This window comes from Elgaria multicarinata, chromosome 13, assembly GCF_023053635.1.
Source record: "Elgaria multicarinata webbii isolate HBS135686 ecotype San Diego chromosome 13, rElgMul1.1.pri, whole genome shotgun sequence".
NCBI classification, from domain to species: domain Eukaryota; kingdom Metazoa; phylum Chordata; class Lepidosauria; order Squamata; family Anguidae; genus Elgaria; species Elgaria multicarinata.
The window spans coordinates 25,233,127-25,256,996 of NC_086183.1; the positions used below are offsets into that span (position 1 = coordinate 25,233,127).

At 48.2% G+C, this 23,870-nt stretch overlaps 1 protein-coding gene across 1 annotated transcript in view; it reads right to left on the reverse strand.

Annotated features, from left to right (window-relative positions):
• Positions 1–23,870, reverse strand: part of IGLON5 (IgLON family member 5) — a 105,924-nt gene that overhangs the window by 15,324 nt on the left and 66,730 nt on the right. Inside the window, exons 2-3 of the mRNA XM_063140072.1 lie at positions 16,544–16,622; positions 4,091–4,323 (exon numbers count right to left, since the gene is read on the reverse strand). Coding sequence (XP_062996142.1) covers positions 4,091–4,323; positions 16,544–16,622 — 312 coding nt within the window. The remainder of the gene's footprint in view (positions 1–4,090; positions 4,324–16,543; positions 16,623–23,870) is intronic.

A 23,870-nucleotide genomic window follows, 5' to 3' on the forward strand; every position in this document is an offset into this window, starting at 1 on the left:
AAAAATCCTAATATGTTAGAGCTAAAAAATAAAACAAAAAAAGCCTGCTAACCCTGATTTTTTTTTTAAAGAAATACTCTGAGGATGTGCAGTTACACTTTAAAAAATAATAATCAGTGAAATTATAGTACTGTCCCCCTCTCCACACTTTTGGCTGCTGTTTGTAAAAGCACAAAAGAGACAGAGATGCATTTCATAGAATCATGGAATCATAGAATAGCAGAGTTGGAGGGGGCCTATAAGGCCATCGAGTCCAACCCCTCACACAGTGCAGGAATCCACCCTAAAGCATCCCTGACAGGCGGTTGTCCAGCTGCCTCTTGAATGCCTCTAGTGTGGGAGAGCCCACAACCTCCCTAGGTAACTGATTCCATTGTTGTACTGCTCTAACAGTCAGGAAGTTTTTCCTGATGTCCTGCTGGAATCTGGCTTCCTTTAACTTGAGCTCGTTATTCCGTGTCCTGCACTCTGGGAGGATCGAGAAGAGATCCTGGCTTTATGCTTCTACATCGTAACACGTAGTGTGGTCGGCAGGCAGCAGATCTGGGATGCCATTAAGGTAGCGGAATGGACGATGCCTGCCCGGTAAGCCACCTGGACGTTCCTTTGGCCACTGCCATGAACAGGAGCCAGGACAACAGCAATACCTTGTTCACTTCAATGGGGCTTGTTCAAGGAACGTTTAGCTTATCGTTCACCATCCCATTCAACTTTTCTCTGCATTGCATATGTCTCAAGAGAAACTTACGTATTTTCCTGCGAGTAAATTTGCATAAATTTCCACAGACTCCGTGCATCCTGTGGAGGCCAGTCCGCACCAGATTCCATACGCTGGAATCATAGAAATCCAAATTCATTTTAGTCTGTCTCGAATTAGTCGGTGCCAGACTATTTTGCGCCCTAGGCAAGGCGAGCTACTTGCACACACACACACACACACACACACACGCGCACACACACACTCACACACACACACCAAAAAATTGCCAACTTCAATTCAGCTGTTCAAGAAGAATTTCTGAACTATATTGTCCTTTTATTATGGTTTTTCCTTAACACAGCTAATTCGTATAAAACTGTGACCCTTAAAGGTCAGCTGCGCCCCTCTGAGGTCTGCGCCCTAGGCGGCTGCCTAGTTGGCCTAACGGTAGCGCCGGCCCTGCCGGCATCCATGGATAAGTAATCATCTTAAACAGTCGCACGGCTATTGCCTCTCCCGCGTGGAATTTGCAGTTCGTTGGATTCCACCCACCAACAAATGGCTCAAGATAAGCAGCATAGATGCAGGGCTGAAATGCCCTGAAGGGGATATCCATAAAGGAGGCCATAGTTCGAAAGCCATTTAAAAAGCTTAAACAGCTGTTTGGTGGGATGGGATGGTGAGCCAGTTCTGCTAGGAAACAACCATTCTGTTCCCAGCATGCCTTGTTTACCAGCAGAATCACAGGGGTTTCAGTGATGTGGCCACTGCGTGTTTTCCAGCCCCTGGCATAAAAGCAATCTCAAGGTTTTGACTCCTCCAGTACCATTAAATAGGGAATGGAAGGAAGTGGAGAAGGCCTGGCCTGGAGGGGAACTCTTTGCGTCGGTCTCTGTGTGCTTCCCTGTGAACCGGAAGCAACATACTCTATTTAAAAACAAACAAATGAAAATAGCATGGGGATAATCTGGTGTAGAAGGGATCAAGGCTGTTTTCAGTTCTGCCAATAAGAAGACATTGTCGTCTTTCATGGATCTGCTGTGGTAAGAAAGAGGACAGAAAAAGAGGGAAACTTGGGAGGGAGGCAGGTGGAAGAGGCCTGACCACAAGCAGAAGAATGGCTAAGAGAACTGCCTCCTAGCAGACTCAGGCTCCCAGCACAGAACCATCTCACCCCCAGCTGCAACATCTTTTTGGGACTGGGAGCTTAAGAAGCAGGCTCCTTTGGGGGTGTTATTTTAACCTTTTTTTTTTTTTACATTTCTTTTCCTATGTTTTAAAATGTATGTTTTAAACTTTGTAATACTGCCTTGAGGCCCAGTATTGGGCAAAAGGAAGGAGAAGGAGAAGGAGAAGGAGAAGGAGAAGGAGAAGGAGAAGGAGAAGGAGAAGGAGAAGGAGAAGAAGGAGAAGGAGAAGGAGAAGGAGAAGGAGAAGCAGAAGCAGAAGCAGAAGCAGAAGCAGAAGCAGAAGCAGAAGCAGAAGCAGAAGCAGCAGCAGCAGCAGCAGAAGAAGAAGAAGAAGAAGAAGAAGAAGAAGAAGAAGAAGAAGAAGAAGAAGAAGAAGAAGAAGAAGAAGAAGAAGAAGATCCATTAGGCTTATCTGGTGTGATGGCATGGGAGGCTGCAACCTTGATGAAGCTAAGCGGGGCTAGGCCTGGTCAGTTTCTAGAAGGGTAACTACCTGGAAACCCCATGTACATTGATTCCTGCATTGAGCAGGGGGTTGGACTCGATGGCCTTGTAGGCCCCTTCCAACTCTGTGATTCTGTGATTTGGCAGTGAAAAGAAAGGGTTGCCCTGGATTGCAGAGAAGCTACAGGGGACTATATAAGTGTTTGGATGACTTTTGGGTAATTAATTGGTGTTTCTGTTTTTAAAAAATGAGAACATAACAATTTAGGGTGTCTGCCCCCCCCCTCCCGGGCCCGGTCTTTTTTTAAAAAACGAAACTTCTGCATTACTGTGAAATATACGACAGGTTTATATTAACTGCATACATTGCAATGAAGAGATTTGCTACTTTGTGATTACACTGTTTTTCAGTTCGGATGGTACTTGAAATTTGCCAGGTTTGAAAGCTGAGGCCATTTAGATGGGCTATAAAGATGTTTCTTCCTAGGCAGGCTTTTAACCTCCAAGTGTGATGGAGTTTATTTTGGCTTGTGTTATTTTCCCTGCCATTAAGATAACGCTACTGATTTTACTTTGTTTTTGGTTTTCCCCCCCTTCTTGGATGTATTGATGTATTTTTGTTTGAGTTAAATTGATTAAAACGGAAGGGGGAATGTAGCAACCACAAAAAACAATCAGAAGATGACATCATCTTGAACCACATAAGAATGCAAAAATTTAAGAAGAGCCCTGCTGGATCAGACCGAGGATCCATCTAGTCCAGCACTCTGTTCACACAATGGCCAGCCAGCTGTTGACCAGGAGCCCACAAGAAGGACACAGTTGCAACAGCACCCTCCCACCCATGTTCCCCAGCAGCTGGTGCATATATGCTTACTGCCTCTGATACTTTTAGCTGTCCTGAATCTCCCACCAATCAGCTTCATGGGATGACCCTGGGTTCTAGTATTATGGGAGAGGGAGAAAATCAGCTAGACCAGGGGGGTTTACACTGACAATCTCATGATTTTATGATTGCGAGATCATCAGCCTGGTCTACACGCGGTGTGCGACATTGTGGCCATCATTTTTGTTGTTGTTCTTAAAGCAGCTGGAGCACACAAGCACTCGTGCAAAAAATGGTGAGGTGTTTTTTTTTTAAAAAAAATACTTTCCCCACTCCCCACCCCCCACCCGATGGGCACACAGCTCCTGAGGAGCTCTGTACCCTGTGTGCAGTTCCCAGCTCCTCACAGTTTCTCACGAGGAGCCGGGACAAACCGCGATACCCACCCACATGTTCTGTGGTCTCGGGATCAGGCCAAGACCACAGAAAAAGCAGGATAGAAGTGTAGGGTGAGATCCCAGAGAAAGGGAGGGATCATCCCTCCCTGCTCTCAGGATCTCCTGTGCATCATATGAATGCACAGGGATGATCCCAGGGTGATCCCTGGGATATCACCCCATCTAGCTATGGCCTACATCTCTATCATGTCTCCCCTTAGCCTCCTTTTTTCCAAGCTAAACAGTCCCAGCTGTTGTAACCTTCCCTTATAGGGGAGATGCTCCAGCCCCTTAAACATTTTAGTTGCCCTTTTCTGCATTTTTTCCAGCTCTACAATCTTTTTTTTTTAGGTGTAGGAAGACATACACACAGCTCCGCAAAACTCCATGAATGAGGCAGGGTGATTGCAGAATGAGAACCTATCTGGAAGAACCCGGAGTCTCTTTGGTCAGGTTAGCCATTTATGGTCCCATCCTTTCCCCAGGCTTGTACCGTGCACGATGAGGTACACCTGCGAGGTGTGGGGCTTGTCCTGTGTCTGGAAGGAGCAGGTGTAGAGTCCCTCATCATACACGTTGACATGGGTGATCATGATGCTGAACTTGGAGGGGATGTAGGTCACCAGCTGCACCCGCGGGTCGATGGACCACTTGTCATTGCCGGCATACAGGATGTTGGAACGGTTCAGCCATGCCACGCGCGTCACCTCCTGGTTGATGAAGCAGCTGCAGAGAAAGGGGAGGAACCTGTAGTGAGGTTGAGTAGCAGAACCAGGAGGGAGGGGGAAACGTAATGGTTGTGGCAGGTCAGAGGAGGGCTGGATGCTGCAATGCATTCAAACTCAGACTTGCTAGACAGGCTAAAAATCCCATCTAGCAAAAACTCAAAGGTGGAAGGATGAGGAGGCAAAGACGAGACTACGGATTTTGATTTCTCCCACATTTAAATTTTGTAAATCTCAAGTTCTTTTTTGTCGAATATGGAGAACTTTGCCAATTTTGGTCAATTCTTATCAAAGCCTAACTGAAAAGAAATACTCACCCATCGCTATTACAGTTAAGATGGATGTCATGGTAGAGGTGACTCTACACCAATTATAGAGTCCTGCCAAGTGCATAGATGAAAGGCGGCTGTGATCTTCTAATGTCCCTGATGTGGGACAAAATGGGATAGTGAACCTTTCTACACAAGGCATTTATTGTTTCCTCATGATTCTTAGTTTGCAGGAGCTGCACACAATGTTGTCATCCTCCAAGGCGTCTCCTATTGTTCACAACAATAGCATTTTTTTCCCCTAATGAGGAACATCTGGTATCTTGTGAATGGTGGCATGAAATCCTAGCATAGTTGCACAATTCTACTATACCTCAGCGCCACCTAGTGGTTATGTAATGGAACACGGAGAAAGGCAGAGAAAGACCCCTCCCCTCAAAAAAAAAAGATGTCTAAAGGAGCCAAGCTTAATCCCACGAAGAATCCAGAAGCAGAAGCCTTGGTAAAGTGGTGGGTTAAAAGCCTCATATAGAAAAGTTCAGCATAGTGTATGTATATGCTGGTGAAGAGATAAAGCATGTGCAATAAGCAATATTGATACCAGCCCCCAAAGAAACCCTATCTCATCTTGTGTGCATGTGCCCAAATGGTTTAGGGCATAATCTCACGGAGTGTGTCATCGCTGTTCAGAAGTGCTCAGACTTGGAAGCTTCTGAGATTCCTATGCCCTGCCAACTGAGCAGTAAAGGTGATCTTTGCCTCCTCAGCCTCCCACTTTGAGTTTTTGCTAGATGGGCTGTTTAGCCTGTCTAGCAAGGGCACTTTGGATGGGGAGGGAAGGAGGCTGGAGGAGACTCAGGATAAATCTTACCCTGGCCTTTCTGGTCTCCTCCCCTCCCTGCCCACCAGAATGACCCCTTCGTCCCTTTTCTGAGGTTGTTTTTCTAACCACAGAGAGGCCACCAGCGCTGTTCTCTCTGAGCCAGCCGTGAACGGGTGGGGTGGTCAGATCTTTGACTCTCCCTTCCAAGATCAGGACACTGTCTCTGACCTTGGAAGGGGAATCTGAACCATCCTATGGTCCCCGGTATGCTTTCCCCATAGACATTTTTACTAGGCATAATAGGGCGAATAATAAGTCCCAGCTTGGTGACCAAAATACCGGCAGTGCTGAGGAAATATCAAACTGATGGCAATCCTAAGAGGAGCCCAGAACAGGGTATTCCAACTTGTGTTGTCCCTGCCACAGGCTAGAGCTGAGAAAGGGGTGGGCGCAAGTGTGGAAATCTCCCAATTCAGATTTAAAGCTTGCATTTCAATGCTTGAAAAAAAAGGAAAGCCAGTTATCCAAGAGCTGTTTACTTTAGTGGGATTTGCAGTGTTCGAGCCCAAGGGGGAGGGCCTGTAGCTCAGTCGTAGAGCGCATGCTTTGCATGCAGAAAGCCCCAGATTCAGTCACTGACATTTTCTGCTAAAAGAATCAGGTAGCAGATCACAGGGAAAACCTGTGTCTGCTTACGACCCCGGAGAGTCCCTGCCAGTCAGAGTTGGCAACACTGGGGTATATGGACAAACAGTCTGAACTGCTATGTAGTGGCTTGCTATATTCCTACAAAGATTAAGGGTCTGTAACGGATGCCATCAGGAGAGCTAAGAGCTTCTTTGGATTGCCAAGAAAGGGGATCTGTTCAACAGAGGACAGGGAGCCCCCAGTGGAGGCTGGTGGATCCACTCTGGGTTTCGTTCAATACCAGCCATAACTCTAAAGGAGCTCTCCAAGATGCTGAACCTAGTTCAGGGTTTGGGTTCAGCACCTTGGATAGCTCCTTGAAAGTTACAACAGGCTCTGGCTGAAATATAGGCAGGATCTACACTACTGCTTTAGAACAGTTTTTAATGGTTTTGACAACTGTTTGGGCACAGGACACATTACATACACCATTTTCAAACCATTTTGTTATATCCTGCTTGGTGTAGACTTGGCCCCAAAGTTGTTTCACAGCCCCTTTGACATTAGAGCCACCAGCCTTGGAGGGGAGGGGGCTGGAGGAAACCTAGGATAAATCCTATCCTGGCTTTTCCAGTCCTCTCCCCTCTCTGCCCATCAAAATGACCCCTTTCCCCCTTCTCTGAGGTTGTTTTTCTTACCATGGAGAGGCCACCGTGCACCGTTCTCTCTGAGCTAGCTGTGATGGGGTCAGGTGGTCAGATCTCTGAATCACCCTTCCAAGATTGGAACACTGCCTCCAACTTCAGAGGTTGAATCCGAGCCATCCTATGGTCTCAGGGACACTCACCCTGTAGACTCCATTGGCTATTCCTACCTTTAATATTTCTCTAAAAGGGGGAATTTCATCAAGTACAGCTTTCGTCACCCCTGCATGACAACCTGCATTGACTGAAATGCCCCCCTTCTACATTATAATTCAAAGATGGGATGGTGTCGGGGCTTAGGCATCATGAGGCAAGGACCTAGGGTGGCCATGTGTCCTCTTTTACAGTCCTCTATTTGGAGGGCTGAAAGAGGACTGTTCTCTGTTTTGAAGACATCCTCTGTTCAAAGGCCTGTCCTGCCCAATTCTGGTTTAAAGACACAAAAGTAGCCGAAGGAGGAATAGGGCTTTGAAGTTGCCCATCAACAGCACTTGGACCACTACCTGGCCCACCAGTCACCTGGTCAAAATTTTCCACACTATAGTGAGATGTACTGTAAGCCACCTGCCTCATAAAACACGCAGTGGGGCCTCCTTTATACACAGTGGAGGAGGGTGTACAGAGCTTCAGCTGTTGGGCAGTATAGACATGTAATAATAATAATAATAATATGCAAGCTGAAGGCTTGCTTACTCCCATACCCCACCACATGCAAAATCTATACATCAGGGACTTGAGAGAATTGGTCCTCAACACCTGAATGATGTATTGCTGCATTTATAAATGGAAAAGATGGCCCTGTTTCTGTCTCTGAGTAGGGAGTGGAGTCCAATTTATTATATAGCTCTGTGTGTGTGTGTGAGAGAGAGAGAGAGAGAGAGAGAGAAAGAGAGAGAGAGAGAGAGAGAGAAAGGAGGGTTTGGAGAGTCAGGAGATAGAGAGAAATATAACTCCTGGGTTCTCCTCGCAGCTTTGGTGAGGCCTTTGGCTGCCTCTCTCTACCAAGCCCTTTGAAGTCCAAAAGCCCATGTTATTACAGCTCTTTTTATCAAGCCCTAAAAACTTGAACACCTTCCAAATGGCGGATTTACAAAAATAACGAGCGTTTGAGGGGAGAAAGAAAGAAAGGAAGGAAGGAGAACGAAAGAAAAGGCCAAACCTCGTGAACTCAGCTGCTCAGTGAATTCCCGCACGGACACATTTCAAACACAACCCTCATCCTGTAACTGGGCCCGGGCTGCTTCCCCTCCCCACTTTACGTCCCCCTGTCCCTGACCCCCCCTTGGCCCCATGCCAGTCCCCCGGCCACCTCATTTCGACGGGCTCTCTCTCCTCACCCCGTGGCTCCCAGCTGCGAGATTTAATTATCAGAGTGGTTTCTCTCTCGCCTTGAAGGCGAACGGGTGCTAAGTAATCCCGTTTCTTGTTCCCTGACAGCTGTCAGGCACAGATTGGACAAGTGTTCTGAAGATAACCAGAGAAGAGCTGGAGGGGGGAGGACTTTGTGCTCTCCCCTTCAAATCACAAGTGACCCCAATACTTTATAAAAGTGACTTCTCCTCCCTCAAACTGCAGAATGGACCCAGAGCTGAGATGTCTGCCAGGGGTACGCCACACAGTGCCGTGGCTAGAGTGACCGGGAGGGGTGGATTGCTGGATCCTAAAGGCTCAAGCGTACACATCATGTGAAGTTGCATGATAATTTTTCCTCACTTTTTTTTTTTTTTTTTTAAGAAATAGCTTTAAGGAAACTGAAATCTTGGTGTCTATTTGGGTGGGGGAAAGAGAGGGTCTGTTTAACCCATTTTGAGGTCAGCCGTTTATTTATTATTTATTTTAAAAAATATATTTATATACCGCTCCATATCTAAAAATAGATTCTGGAGCGGTGCGCCAAAGAATAAAACAGCCAAAAGGAAGAAGATTAAAAACATCAAATTAAAATTGTTCAGTTTAAAACAAAGTACCAATAAATACAGTAGCTGGTCGGTTGAGGAATTCTTCCTGGGAAAGAGTTGTCTGCTCAAGATTGCACAAACACTTGCACACACAGTCGGCCTGTTCAGACAACACGCTAAGCCATGGTTAGACCACTAAGCCTTTTGCAGCAAATGGTTAGAGAGCATGTTTAAACCGTGGTTATGTAGCCGCCTTGGCTAGGAATGGTTCACATGGCAGGCTAAGCCATAATGTTTAGCTCAAAATGCTTAAACATACTTAAACATACTGGGTTGTTTGGCCCTTAAAGCACTATAGGTGCCTGACAGAGCCACAGCAGAATCATAGAATAGCAGAGTTGGAAGAGGCCTACAAGGCCATCAAGTCCAACCTCCTGCTCAATGCAGGAATCCACCCTAAAGCATCTCTGACAGATCCAGCTGCCTCTTGAAGGCCTCTAGTGTGGGAGAGCCCACAACCTCCCTAGGTAACTGATTCCATTGATGTACTGCTCTAACAGTCAGGAAGTTTTTCCTGATGTCCAGCTGGAATCTTGCTTCCTTTAACTTGAGCCCATTATTCCATGTCCTGCACTCTGGGAGGATCGAGAAGAGATCCTGGCCCTCCTCTGTGTGACAACCTTTTAAGTATTTGAAGAGTGCCATCATGTCTCCCCTCAATCTTCTCTTCTCCAGGCTAAACAGCAGAGAGAAAAGTTGCAACTGTCAAATTTCCCCTTTCTTCGGAACTATCAAAGACGCAAGTAGTCCAGTTTCCGGTTGCTTTCCGAGTTGCCAAGTTGCAGCCCAGTGATGCCGCTCCTGTCTTTTAGTGCCACAAGGCAGCCACAGCTTCTCCTGCCCCACATCCACACCTCACCCCCATAACCCTGCCCCATACATCTGCCTGCCAACTGCTGATGCAGCGGGAGAAATGGGTGTCCTGGTTGCAAGAGCAGGCAAGAGAGGAGGACAGACGAGGGGATCAGGAGAAAACAGGCCAAGCAAAGCTGTAAGGCTGCCTCATCCTCTCTTTCATTGGCATTTTTTAAGAAATATCTGCAGCAGTTCTGGGTTCCTCATAGGTAGGACAGGATAAAAAAAAGTGGTAGACAAAGAGATAGATAGGTAATGGGCCTGCTCAGACAACACACTAAGCCATGGTTAGGCCGCTAACCCCTTTGCAGCAAATGGTTAGTGGGCATGTTTAAACCATGGTTATGTAGCCACTATGGTTAGGAATGTTCATAAGCCACACTAAGCCACAATGTTTAGCTCTAAATGCTTAACCGCCATGGCTTAGCGTGTCATCTGAACGGGGTCACTGCAAATTGGGCTCCTCCAGTGTCTCAGACTGGCAGTAGCCCATGCCCCTCTCTCTCTTGCTTATCTTTTGCGAAGCATCTCTCTGGCTACCGTGGCAAACAGAATGGCAGACTAGATATGCTTGAAAGTGGATTCCTGCATCCAGCAGGGGTTGGACTTGATGGCCTTACAGCCCCCTTCCAACTCTACTATTCAATGATGCTGTGACCTCCGAGCAAGGAAAGGGTTCTGCGGGAGACCAGCTGTGGGGTCAGGAGCGCCCTTCCCCAAAACCTGGTGGCCTCCTGATGTTTTGGGCTAGAACTCCAGCATTCCTGGCCATGGTGCTTGGGGCTGATGAGAGTTGAAATCCAAACTGGTGGTGGATAACAGAGGATTTTGACTCCCGACAATGGAATCAGTTGCCTGGTGAGGTTGTGGGCTCTCCCACACTAGAGGCCTTCAAGAGGCAGCTGGACAACCATCTGTCAGGGATGCTTTAGGGTGGATTCCTGCACTGAGCAGGGGGTTGGACTCGATGGCCTTTTAGGCCCCTTCCAACTCTGCTTTTCTATGATTCTATGATTCTATGACTCCGTGACGCCTGTCTCGCCACCTTTCTCTTGGTATCTTCTTGCCAGCCAAGCGAGGGCTTTGTCCCCTTCCTCTCCCTCTCCCCCCCTCCTATTCTGCAGAGAGCGTAGGAGGGAGAGGTCTTGGGAAGTAGGTCAAAGCCTCCGCTGATTCAGGCTGGTGGGAACCCAGCGCACTGCAGGCTGCTTGGAAATTGGGGGTCTGGCAGGGAAGAGGGAAGAGGCTGAGGGGAGGAGGCTGGAGTGGGGAGAGAACAGCAGGGACACCGTCTTGGCATGCTGACTCACAACTTCCAGCTGGGTGTGCGTAGAGGGGGATGGATGCAGAGGCAGAGGATATATGGTGTTGGGGCAGGGGGAGAAGAGGCTTCCGGTTTATGGCTCCCTGCCCCACCCAACCCGTGCTGCTGACTGAGCTCCCTCAAACAAGCGTCCCAATCGCTTTGATGTCGGCTAAGCGAGCAAAGAGCTTTGGAGGAGATCAGGATCTTACGGCCCGGCGATCTTGCTCTCTGCGGGACAAGACCCAAGGCGGTGCTAGGGGCAATGTCTTAGGTTGATAGCTGGTGTGGCAGCAGTGGACAGGATGTTGGGCCAGGGAGACTTGGGTTCAAAAGCTCCACTTGGGGCCAAGCAGGATGGGTTGTCAGCAGTTCTGTGCGTTTTACACAAGGCACTTCCCTAATCAGGTAAAAAGAGGAAGAGGGGAGTGGCGGAAATGTGATTTTGAAAACTGGAGGGGTGCGTGGATGGAGAGCGTGATCCTTCCTCCCTCTGTCCCAAAACTGTGGCTTACTTCCCCATAGACCTCTCAGAGACAGACAGACAAACAGACAGACAGAGGGTTTTATCCCATTCAAGGTCACGTCCGATACCAGGGTATAGGTAAGAATTCAATCTTACCAGATTCTGGCTGGACACCAGGAAAAACTTCCTGACTGTTAGAGCAGTACAACAATGGAACCAATGACCTAGGGAGGTGGTGGGCTCTCCCACACTAGAGGCCTTCAAGAGGCAGCTGGACAGCCATCTGTCAGGGATGCTTTAAGATGAATTCCTGCACTGAGCATGGGTGTGGGTGTGGGTGTGTGTTGGGCTCAATGGCCTTAGAGGCCCCTTCCAACGCTCCTATTCTATGATTCTATGATTCGTGGGGAAGGAAGCCCTAGGCAGGAAGATGGAGGGTTCTTCTCTCCTCACCCCCACACTCGTTCTGAGTTTAAAATTGGACTCCATTCCCTACTTGCTACATGTTTTCAGGCACACAGCAAGGCCCTGCCATGCTAAAGGCCAGCTCTGGGTTCGAGGGGACCTCTGGCAGCCTGCCCTTCAGTGGGCCACCTCCTACGCAAGCGGCTCCTCAAACTTTTACCTAGCGGCTGGCAGGGTGAGAAGTGGCAACAGCACTGCGAGGAATGCCCAGTGGCTATGTCCAAGCTGCCACTTCAGTTTCCCACAACACATCTACGTCACGTTGCTCTGGAACAGTGTGAGGAATTCAAACCCAGGCGCCAGTCATGGGAGCCCAGGGCAGGCATCTGATTGGTGGTGGTGCTTGTCCAGGCTGCTGGGACCTCAGCAACCCCCTAAAGGTTCTGCATGCTGATCCCATGCCTGGGTTTGGCCCTCAGTTATGAGTTCTGGATCTCTCTCTCTTTCTCTCTCTCTGCCTAATCTACATGATAGGGTTGTTATTGAATGACAATGCGATCATTCCCAAATATGCTCAACTGATCTCTATTGGAGGATTGATGGGGGTGGGTGGGTTGCTACTGTGTAGGGTGACCATATTTTGGAAACCCAAAAGGAGGACAACATGGTTGCTATGTTAAAATTATTTTTAAAAAAATATTTTTAAAAACTCAAACTTTAAAAAAAATCCTGAAACTCAATGGATGGACAGATCTGTTTCAAACTTGGCATAGCTAAAGTCCTTGTTAAGAGCAGTCATGATGCCAACTTTCATCTCTTTATCTTTAAAAATAACATTTAAAAAAAAAATTAAATCCTCAAATTTTAAAAAATTCCTAAAAATCAATTAATGAACAGATCTGTTTCAAATTTGGTATGGCTAAAGCTCTACCTAAAAGCTATCATGGTGCCAACTTTCATCTCTTTATCTTTAAAAATGATAATTTAAAAATAATAATTTTAAAACCTTAATTTTTAAAAAAGTTCTAAACAATCAATGCATGAACAGATCTGTTTCAAATTTGGTATGACTAAAACTCTTCCTAAGAGCTACCATTGTGCCAAGTTTCATGTCTTTATCTTAAAAAATGACAGAGTTATAAGCATTTTGGTTAATTCCCATTAGAGCTGCTCTTTGAAGAAAAAAAATCCAGATTTCCCCTCCCCCTCCCAGATTTGTCATCAAAACCCCGGACAAATCTGGGCAAATCCAGTCATATGGTCGCCCTACTGCTGTGATAACGTGTTTGTTTATAGCAGGGGTGCATCCTGTGCCCTAATTTCAAAAGAAGTGGTGCCGTAAATGGGGGAGGATGACAGCAGTGGATCGGCGAGCATCTGATGAGCTGGACACGGGCAAGTCCGTCCATCCCTAAGGCTCAGAAGGATTTCCCAGTTTGTGTCTATGAAGGACGGGAATCAGATCATGGGGAAAGAAGCCACAAACCACGCATAGTCTGAGGCTTTCTCTAAGTGCTCCAGCACCACACAGAAGTGATCTTCATGTGGGGGTGAGGGAATACGATTCCCTTAGACCCGGGGATATTACTCTCCCAGATGCAGGGAAAGGCATTCAAAGTGAAAGAATGCAAGAGTATTAAAATCAAGGCCTGGTAAATTTATGCCGCACTTGACAGAGTTATTAGCCGTTCCGTAAGCCATTGGTGGCTGCTATTAACGCGTTATGAGAAGGTAATAGTGCGTTTTGCAGGGAGGGGGGGATCTTTTATTTAAATACAGTCAAGATGTTGTGATGAAACTTTAATAGACCGGCTAAATTATTGAACCGCGGGCTGGCGGCGCAAAATTGTGCCGGGTTCAGAAGGGGAAAATGGGAGGACGGGGGTCAAAGAATGGTCCCGTTCTCCGTGTCAGGTTGGGTACTCATGTGGGTTGGAGAATGCAGCTGAAAAATCATTGCGCCACTAGAGGGTGCTTTTAGAAAGGAGGCCCTGTTCCATTACGTAGGAGGCCAGTCACAGCCTACAGCCCCTGGTCCGTACACAATAGCACAGTCGCTCTGTACGGTGGCCTGTTGGGTAGTGCTGGCTCCAGGCTCTTGATGGTCCTCAGGCAAGACACCCTCAATGGGCCCATTTCTTCCATGAGTCTAACATCTCACTGCCATGGTTGCCAGCTGCTGTTGCTCCTCACCCTCATTCTTATCACTGCTACCAGTGAGGAATGAAGAACTCATGAGAAGCTTGCACCGTGAGTTCGCCGAGCCCTGGTCTGAAGAGCTGGGCCAGCAAAGGACACCAGGGCCTCCAGAAGGTCTGCAATGCCCCTGACATGCCATTTGCCTTCCCTCCATGTCAACCAGGGCCTTAAAGGCCCTTTTAACCTTGCATTAAGAGGGTCTTTAAGGCCCTGATTGGAGCCATGGGGAGGATGGCAAAGCACGTTTTCAGGGCCTCTGTAAAGTGTGCAGTTCCCCTGGCCATGCTAATGGTATTGATTGATTGATTGATTGATTGATTGATTACATTTATATAATAGCTTCAGCTATTGGGCGGTATAGAAATGCAATAAATAAAATAAATAAATAAAATAAATATACCGCTCCATAGCTGAAGCTCTCTGGGCGTTTTACAAAAGTGAACATTGAAAACAAATATACAAAATTTAAAAGCATGAAAAGCATAAAAACAACAATATCCTTTTAAAACAAGTATTCTGGGGTCAGTTAAAAACAAACAAACTCAGCACAGGTTGTTAACTGCCTGGGAGAAAAGTCTTGACCTGGCGCTGAGAAGGTAACAACGTTGGTGCCAGGCAAGCCTCGTTGGGGAGATCATTCCATAATTGGGGGGCCACCACTGAAAAGGCCCTCTCCCTTCTTGCCATCCTCCAAGTATCCCTCGGAGTAGAAACCCAGAGGAGGACCTTAGATGTTGAACATAGCGTTCAGGTAGGTTTATGTCGGAAGAGGCGTTCCGTCAGGTATTGTGGTTCCAAGCTGTGCAAGGCTTTATAGGTTAAACCCAGCACCTTGATTTGGGCTCGGAAACGTATGGAAGGGGGACGTAATTTCCCCCCACCACTCTATTGGCAGCCGCCACCATTAGAGTGTGTGTGTGGGGAAATATAAGTTTTCCCCAGCCTTGGGGAAATCACACTTCTCTGTTATCCCCCCCCCACTGATGGGTGCCTTAAAGGCCATGTTAATAGGACCTTTAAGGCTCCTACCAGTGTGTGTGTGTGTGTGTGTGTGTGTGTGTGTGTAGGGGAGAGAGAAACACAGTTTCCCCAAGGCTTGGGAAATTGCACATTCCCCCCCTGCTGTGTTAATGGTCACTGCCATTAAGGCAGTGGGGGGGGGGAGGACAAAGGGGGCACAGTCAGGCTAGGGAGCAGTCAGGCATGGGCCTGTCCTGGCACTGGGCCTGTCTGCTGCCCTTGTGGGCCCAGGCGGATTTTCGCACCAACCTTAGTTACCACTTGCTTCCTTGATAGGCAGAGAGAAAGGTGAGGGGGGGGTGGGAAAGGAGAGAAGCAAGTAGGATGCTGAACTTTTTATTTGTAGGTTGAAGAGTCCGATGCGTTTCACGTCGGGCTCTTCAACCTACAAATAAAAAGTTCAGCATCCTGAGAATTTGCTTCTCCCCTTTTTTTCACCTGATTTGGGTGCTTTTCTTCCCCTGTTTTTGATCTTGATAGGCAGAGAACACCAACTTTGGATGCCGGCCCTACCGTTGGGTGCTCATTGTTGCCCTCAACTTTTTTCCTTTTGCCTCAGGGCTATTTTAGAGAGAGAGAGAGAGAGAGAGAGACAGAGACAGAGACAGAGACAGAGGCAGAGACAGAGACAGAGGCAGAGACAGAGACAGAGACAGAGACAGAGACTAAACCAAAGTCCAGACGTACTCTAAATGTGGGTTCCTGTGCTTTCATCATGAAAGTGAACAAGAGTGGAGTTGCAACTCCAGCCTGCTGTGTCCGCATTATATACTGTCGGTCTGAAGATGGCGGTGTGAGGAAAGGGGTTGTGGTAAGGAGCCAAGGGAGAGGAGGTGCACGTGATGGGAGTTGCAACCTAATGATCTGAGAGCAAGGGGAGACAGGTTAGAGAAGGTTGTCCTACAGGTACACCTAAGGAGATGTCTGGATGGACATCCTGCAGGGCAACCAGGATGATCAGGGGTCTGGAAACAAAGCCCTTTGAAGAGAGACTGAAACAACTGGGCATGTTTAGCCTGGAGAAGAGAAGATTGAGGGGAGCCATGAGAGCACTCTTCAAATACTTGAAAGGTTGTCACACAGAGGAGGGCCAGGATCTCTTCTCGATCATCCCAGAGTGCCGGACGTGGAATAATGGGGTCAAGTTACAGGAAGCCAGATTCCAGCTGGACATCAGGAAAAACTTCCTGAGTGTTAGAGCAGTATGACAATGGAGCCAGTTACCCAGGGAGGTCGTGGGCTCTTCCACACTAGAGGCATTCAAGAGGCAACTGGACAACCATCTGTCAGGTATGCTTTAGGGTGGATTTCTGCATTGAGCAGGGGGTTGGACTCAATGGCCTTATAGGTACCTTCACTGTACTATTCTATGATTCTATGAACAGGGCAACGTGGGAGAAAGCCCTAGAAAGTTTAGAATGGGAGGGAGACATGCTTTTACATATACCGTGAGAAGCTCTGCAGTCCACACTAATAAATCAACAGGGCGGATTTGTCATGCCATCCAGCAAAGAGAGACACCCACCCCCACTGTAGACATATACCAGTTCTCCCCACCCCATCCCCACCCCAGTCAGAGGCAAAAAACTCACCTTAGTGTTGTATTGTCCCCTTGGCAAACTGTGTAATTTTCAGCTGCCTGATTAAAATCGGCACCCCGAACCAGCAACCCTGCGCAGCAAAAGACACACAGAGAGAGGGTTGTCGTTAGGGTTTGGCCAATGGAAGTGCCTCGTAGGGGAGTGGCAAGCTCAACGCACACCTCTTTTAGGAACAGAGCTTTTCGTCAGCACAATGTAGATGCATGTAAGCTTTTTGAGCTACACAAAGAACTTTCAATTTCCTATCGACACCCTGTAATAATTCTGCCTGACGCAGAGTTCTGTAGGGCGCCAAAGTGACACAGCTCTACCACAAGAGTCCATTAGAAGGTACCACCAGTATACTGAGCTACTCTGAGCTATGGTGTCTAATCTGGGATGGAGGAGTAGAAAGTAGCAATATTCCCTTCTTATTTTTCTTTTCTGCTTTTTAAGGGTATGAATGCATCTTTCACTTTGCTGTAGCCTTCTTTCAGGTATCATTGACTGAACAGCACTGAAGTGCATTGAAGTGCGCTGTGTCATTTCCTGTTTAACTGCCAGGATACTGCATTACTTAACCCCTTTGCAAGAACTTTTTGTTTAAAGGGACAGCAATATTCCTTCCTCCCTTCCTGGACATACACACAGAAGTGAAGAAAACAATGAAGAACTGGACAGCTGCCCAGGTATGCTCTATAATTAATCTAGTCTTGACAGTTTAGGCTCCCAGGACCCCATCCTCTAAACGTACCCTCCTCTAAAAGAGAGGGAAGGAGGTGAGAGACAAAATAATACACAAGAGCTGGCATTTAGAAGGACATATGCAAGATCAGATCAAGGGTCATCTCCACCAGGAGTGGACAGAAGGTAGATCTCCTGATATTTTGGACTTCACCTCCCAGAAGCTCCTGCCACATGATCAATGATCAGGAATGCTGGAGGTTGGTCCAAAGCATCTGGAGATCTACTTCCTGCCCATCCCAGATCTACCCCAGCTAAGGATGGACAGATCACTCTATATCCGGTCCGTGTAAGTTTCCCATGTGCACCTTTGTAAGTCCATTCCATCCCATTTCCATACAACAACAACAACAACAACAACAACAACAACAATAATAAATCCCTGCACAAAAACATGCATTATTTTTAAATGCTGTTTTCACAAAATGCTCATTTTGTGTGCATTTTAACCCTAAAAGATGCATTTCTGTATGCGTTTTACTCTAAAAATATGCATGTTTTGTATGCATTTTATCCATTTTGGAAACAACAACTGCATTGAAGAATCAAAATTGGGGTGGGGAGTGAAGGATAACTGAATTCCAACGTATGTATTTGGCTGGGAAGTGCAAATCAGATCAATTTGCTTAAAAACGTAACCCGAAAGAAAACTTTGAGCATGCCTATTTCCAACAGTGACCCATCAGGTGCCCCTGGGAAACTCACCAGCAGGCAGGGCATTAAGGCAACAGCTTCATCTTGCTTGTCCCCAGCATCTGGTACTGAAAGGTATACTGCCTCTGAATGAGGAGGTTCCATTTACCTATAATTACATAAAAACGGCCTTGCTAGATCAAACCAATGGTCCATCTGGTTCAGCATTCTGTTTCCAACAGCGGTGGAACAGATGCCTCTGGGAAAATCACAAGCAGGGTCTGGAGGCAATAGCCCACCTTTGTTGACTGTGCCCAGCAGTGGCTATTCAGAGGTATACTACCCCTGAACATGGAAGCTCCATTTAGCAATCATGGTGGTTAATAGGCCTCCAAGGTTCCTTCATTTTACTCTAACTGTCTCAGACAGGCCAGGACTCCAAACCCTCATCCACAGAGAACCCGACCTCAGAAGAAGAGGTTCCAGAATTAATGGGAGAGGCTCCCATCTCCCCAGAACCCAGTTCTCCAGAAAAACTCCAGAAATCAGCTCCACTGCATCAAGAGGAGATGCTTTGCCATCCTCTGAGGACTCTGCTGTGAGGATATTTAGCATAGCACATCTGCTACCACATTGTTGCAGGCTGAGATTGTTAAAACAGGCCATGTCTTTTTAATAGACAAAGTCTGCATCAATATGGAGGTGGGGCCAAACAGCCTAAATGAAGCTACACTCACATTTAAGGCTCAATCTCACTCTGCTCCTTGCTCTTTTTGCTTTACAGACAAGCCTGCCTGGCTTCCAGACTAGGGACCACTCAGAGCTTTCCATGGTGCTGTTCCTGACCTTGCTGACCATTCCTGAAACCTGACCTTGCTGAAAACCCACAATCCATAGCTGAACCCCGCAATCCAGGCCTCGTCAGCACCCAAATGATGCTAAGCCCTCATCACAGCAAAGACAGCACTCTCTATATTACACTTGTGTGGGAAATAGGACCCAGGAGTCCTGGTTTCCAGCCTGTGATGTAACCACTGATTGAATATCCAGGCCAGCAACAAGGACATTTTACTGCCAGCTCCTATCTGGGCTGTTAGAGAGGATTTGTGAAAGAATCTGACTCAAGGTACAAGCCTCTCTTCCCTTCTGTATGTGTGCATGGGTGCTTGTGCATGTACAGGCTAGACTGCCTGAGGGCTCATCAACGGGGGTGCCTCATCTGATCTGCCTCAGCTCTCTTTCTCTGTCAAAACTCCACTAAGTCCTTCTTCCAGGGAGCTCATGTCAGGAGGCCTGGGAAGTGCATGCATGATAGCTGGGGAAAGTGGTGATCCAGTGGCAGGGGACTGCGGATAAAACAGGGGCCATGAGTGATCTGGCCGTTAACTGGATCGGATCTGATGCTGCTGCGGAACCCAGCTTGCAAATATGCCATGACTTAGCTGCTTGACTTGAATCTGTTGCAGAAGCTGAGGGGAGAGAGTGGCACCGGGGCCCATACGAATGCCCCAACACAGCTGGCTGTCTTATCATCACAAACCCGGGATATCGTGAAGGGAATATCATGATTTCAAACAGGTAAAGGCTTTGCATTCATAGCAGAGCTAATCCAGACGATTTGTAGTTGGTAAGGTTTGCCCACACAGTACTCATTGCTTGATATGTGATGACTAATACATCAGGTGATGACCTGAAGGCATGAACGAGCCAGATCAAAACACACAAAGACAGCCTTAAAATATAGACCAAACAGAGAGGGGGGGCAGGGAAGAGAGTGACGGAGGAGGGGAGAGAAGGGTGGGTCAAAGGTCAAGCAGTCACATCAACTGTTCTGGGAGGCTGAAATCCCAGTCCTGGGTTTCCATATTGGTTTGTGAAGGTCTTTTCCCTCCTTGTTTTTAAGGTCCCCATAGAAATTTGTTTGCATTTCTCCAAACACACGGGGTGTTGTTGTTTTTAAAAAAAGGCTTTTGCCCCAAATATGCATTTTTTTGCAAGCAGTTTTCTCACATTCAATGTTTCTTGTTCATGTTTTCCAGTAATATATGCCCATTTGTATGCATTTTTCCACCTGGGGAACCGCATCCCAAAATCTGGAGAAGTGCAAATGTCAATGGACAACTGCGTTCCTGTTCGTATATTGATTTTGGAAGTGTGGATTGGGTAAATTTGTATCAAGATGAAAACTGAACAGGATCCTCCCTTATCCATAACTGTGCCCAAGTAGACCCTATTCAGACCATCGTTTAAATTTACACAGACGTTCAGGAGCAGGACCAAAGGGCACAATCTTGATTCACCCCCACCAGCCCTGTGTGTTCACCAAAGGAGTGAGAATGGCCTAAAAGAGTGTTTCTGAGCACGTGGAGAATTAATTTCCCTCACAATTGTGCAATCACAGCTGACCCACCTATCTCTGAATGTCTGAAAAGGGACAAAATGAAATGGAGTCTCCTGAAAGAAGCATAGCCAGCCAGCTGGCTGATGGTTGGAGATCTTACCTGCATGTCCTGCTACTGAGCTATGGAGCTCCAATTGGAAGGCTTTCCCATGGGTCCTTCCTTCCTTGTTTTCACAGGGCCCTGACAGTTTTATACTGCATTGGTGGCGTAACGCGAGTAGGAAGCCTACTGGCATTTGTTTCCCCATGGACAGTATATTAGGTGTGGGGCTGTGACCCCATGCATTGGTTACCAGCTGGCTCCATGAAAGTTCACATTTTCCAAGCTCTGACGCTTGAAAACCGGTCCTGAGGCCTGGTCCCAGCAACAAAACATTGGGGGCGGCGTACCTCTCTCAACCCCCTCCTCCATCTAAATCAGCCTTCCTCAACCTGGGGCGCTCCAGATGTGTTGGACTGCATCTCCCAGAATGCCCCAGCCAGCAGAGCTGGCTGGGGCATTCTGGGAGTTATAGTCCAACACATCTGGAGCGCCCCAGGTTGAGGAAGGCTGATCTAAATGAAGAGCCTGGTTGTGATTGACAGACCTCAGTATCCGAGACAGATCTACGGGTCAATGCTTATTCAGCAACAATGCGGCTGGAGACCCAAGAGGCACCATATTTATTATGGATTTATTTATTTATGTTGTCGAAGAGCTTCGAGCGATTTCCCTCCACTCCCTCACAGAGTGCAGGTCACTCAATCATGCCCCCGGCTATGTGGGCTGCCACTGCTGGGATAGAGATGGAGGGGTTTGGACAGAGGCGGCCTCAACCTGTCTCTTCTGCCCCATACATGACATTCTGCACTTTCCTTCCAGAATAATGATGCGTCTGAGCTAAAGACAAAACAAGGGGGAGGGTGGGTTGCATTTGCGTGATTCTCAAGGAAATTCTCCTCGCTCAATCTTAGTATGCAAAACTCTGAATCTCTCTTCTCCTAATTTGCCACTGGTCACGGACTGTTCATTTGTTACGAATATTTATAGCCAGCTTTTCAAACACCATTCTCGGATATCAAGAGCAAGCAAATGGAAGGGAAGGGGCAGCAAAATGCCTACCATTGTGATGGACAGGTGTGGTAGAGAGAGGGTTTGCAAATACCAGGGACCCAGTGTGTGTGTGTGTGTGTGTGTGTGCGTGTGTGTGTGTGTGTGTGTTTGACATATACACACTTGGGATGGGCAAATCAACAACACCTGTGTCATCAAGGTTCTCCAAATCCACCTAAAAGCATATTGCAATTCATGCCTGCATAAAAGGATGAATGAGGCTGCTATCCTGGGGAGGCTGATGGGCACCCTATGCAGAGCAGGAGGAGTGCTGAGGCGACCTTTGCCTCCATGCTGCTCCCATGCTGCCGTTTTGCTAGATGGGCTTTTTTGGTGCTCCTTCAAGCAGAGGCTGGAAGTTTCTCCATAAACCAGCCTCCTCAGTCCCCTCCTACTCCCTGTTATAGTTTGCGACCATAGATATAGTAAAAGCAGAGAGCCGCCATGATCTTAGCTTAGAGGAGGATGCCATTTACAGGTAAGTCCCAGTGGCAGTGGTGGCGCTGGGTTGGGGGAAGGGTGCAGGGGGGTTGTGAAGGGGACTGTGAGCGGAGTATGGAGAGTCGGGAGTCCCATGGACTCCCAGTCAGCCTTGTGTCTGGTTTTCCTGGGTGCTGGCCATGCGACCAGCACACAGGAACCTGCAAGGCCAAGTCGCTTTGGGGGAGGTGAACCTTGCTTCAGTACTGAGGTTAGGCAGCCCCCTCCCCCAAAATGCCTTGTGTCGAATTGGGGTCATTTTGGATGCTCCAAAATGGCCTCCAAGGTGAGTCGGGTGGGGTGGGGGGCTGTGCACAGCCCTAATCCCTAGTGAGGCTCATTGCATCCAGGATCAAGTTGGAGGGTAGGTTTTGGTCCTCAGAGCCATAGTATTTACAAGCTCTATGCTTTCCCCAAATTCAGAGGAATGAATGGCAGCCATTAAAGAAAGGACAGGGGGCACGTGAGGGTATTATTAGGGATGTGCTCCGCTTCTCCTCGAACTGGAGAAGCAGGAACGGAGCGGGGGGCTTCGCCTACCTTTAAGGCGGATGTGAAGAGAGTCACAGGGGCTGCGGATCGAGGCGAAGAGGATCGCCTCAATCCGGAGCTTCGCCTGAAGGTAAGTGGGGGGGGAGGGGGACTAATCTGGCGCTGCCGGTGCCGCCATCCATGCGGCGGCGGCGGCGGCAGCAGCACCAGGTAAGGGAGCAGGGAGGAGGGACGCTTACCTTCCTCTGTCACCGGCTTCAATTGAGGCCCCGGTTGAAGCTGGAAGTGAAGGCCGAGGCCTCTTCCGGCTTCAACCGGGGCCTCAATTGAATCCCGCAATGGAGGAAGGTAAGGGGGCGGGGTGGGTGGGTGGTTTCTCTGGCGCTGCCGCCACTGCCGCCGCCGTCCATATAGTGACGGCGGCGAAGCCGGATCTCACTCCGCGGAGCGGAGCGGGAGACGGGCGGAGCAGCGCAAAGAGGATCGGGCCCGATCCGGATTTTCCTATCCGGATTTTCCGGATCGGGCCACGAAGCGGATTTGGGGTTCCGTGCACACCCGTAGTAAAATACCACTCACTCACCCCCATCAAATTGTGCTTTCCCAGACACCAAGGATAATTTTTACCCTACCAAAAGCTATGCCTGAAACATCAAAAGAAGATAATATTTGGGGCAGTCCTAATCCATATTCATGGTGGTGAGTATGAAACCGAGGGGTCCCCCCCCCAAAATCCTGAACCCTGGGTTGTTTAAGCCAGAATAAAAGGGTGTGATCTACTGCTTGTGTATGTGTGCGTGTGTGCATTTATGTTCCTGGGGAATCCAGACAGTGTAAGGCCTGGTTGACCTTGGTGATTCTTAAATCTGCCCACAGAGCAGTGACATGGTGTGTGTGAGGGAGAGAGGGGCGGGTGAGCTTGTCTTGGCCCTAGTGTTGAAGCAGTTGATTAAGATTCTGTCTGACTGACGAATAGAGCCGGACATGAGCTGGAGAGGCAGACGGTTACTTTGCATGCAGAACCAGAGAGAAGAAGGTGACGAGGGAAGAAAGAGACACGGACAGAGATCAATCACAGCCTACACAATGGCAGCTTTCCTCCGCGATAGCCCCACAAGCCTCCGGCTGTCGCCTCTCCCCTCCTCCCCAAATTCATCCGGAGCTCCTGCCACCTTGCCTCACGGATCCCCTCAATGTTCCCTAGAGGGCAGGGGAGGCGGACTCCAGGTGTCTCCTCTGCTCTGAGTGGTGTCCCGCCTACCGCTCCAGACTGATAGCCCTCCTCCATGGCAGCTTGCAACGAGCAGGTATCTAATTGGCGGCTCCCACTTGGATGTGACACCGTGTTTACTTCATGTTCTTGCTCTGCCTACGAGTGGCGACTGTCAATGCTCAGGGACTGGCATCGTGGCTCCTCAAGAACGTGATGCTAGAACAGATGCTCCCTAGCCCAGCCATCTCTCTTCTTCCTGGAGCAAGAAGCCTCCTTCTTAACT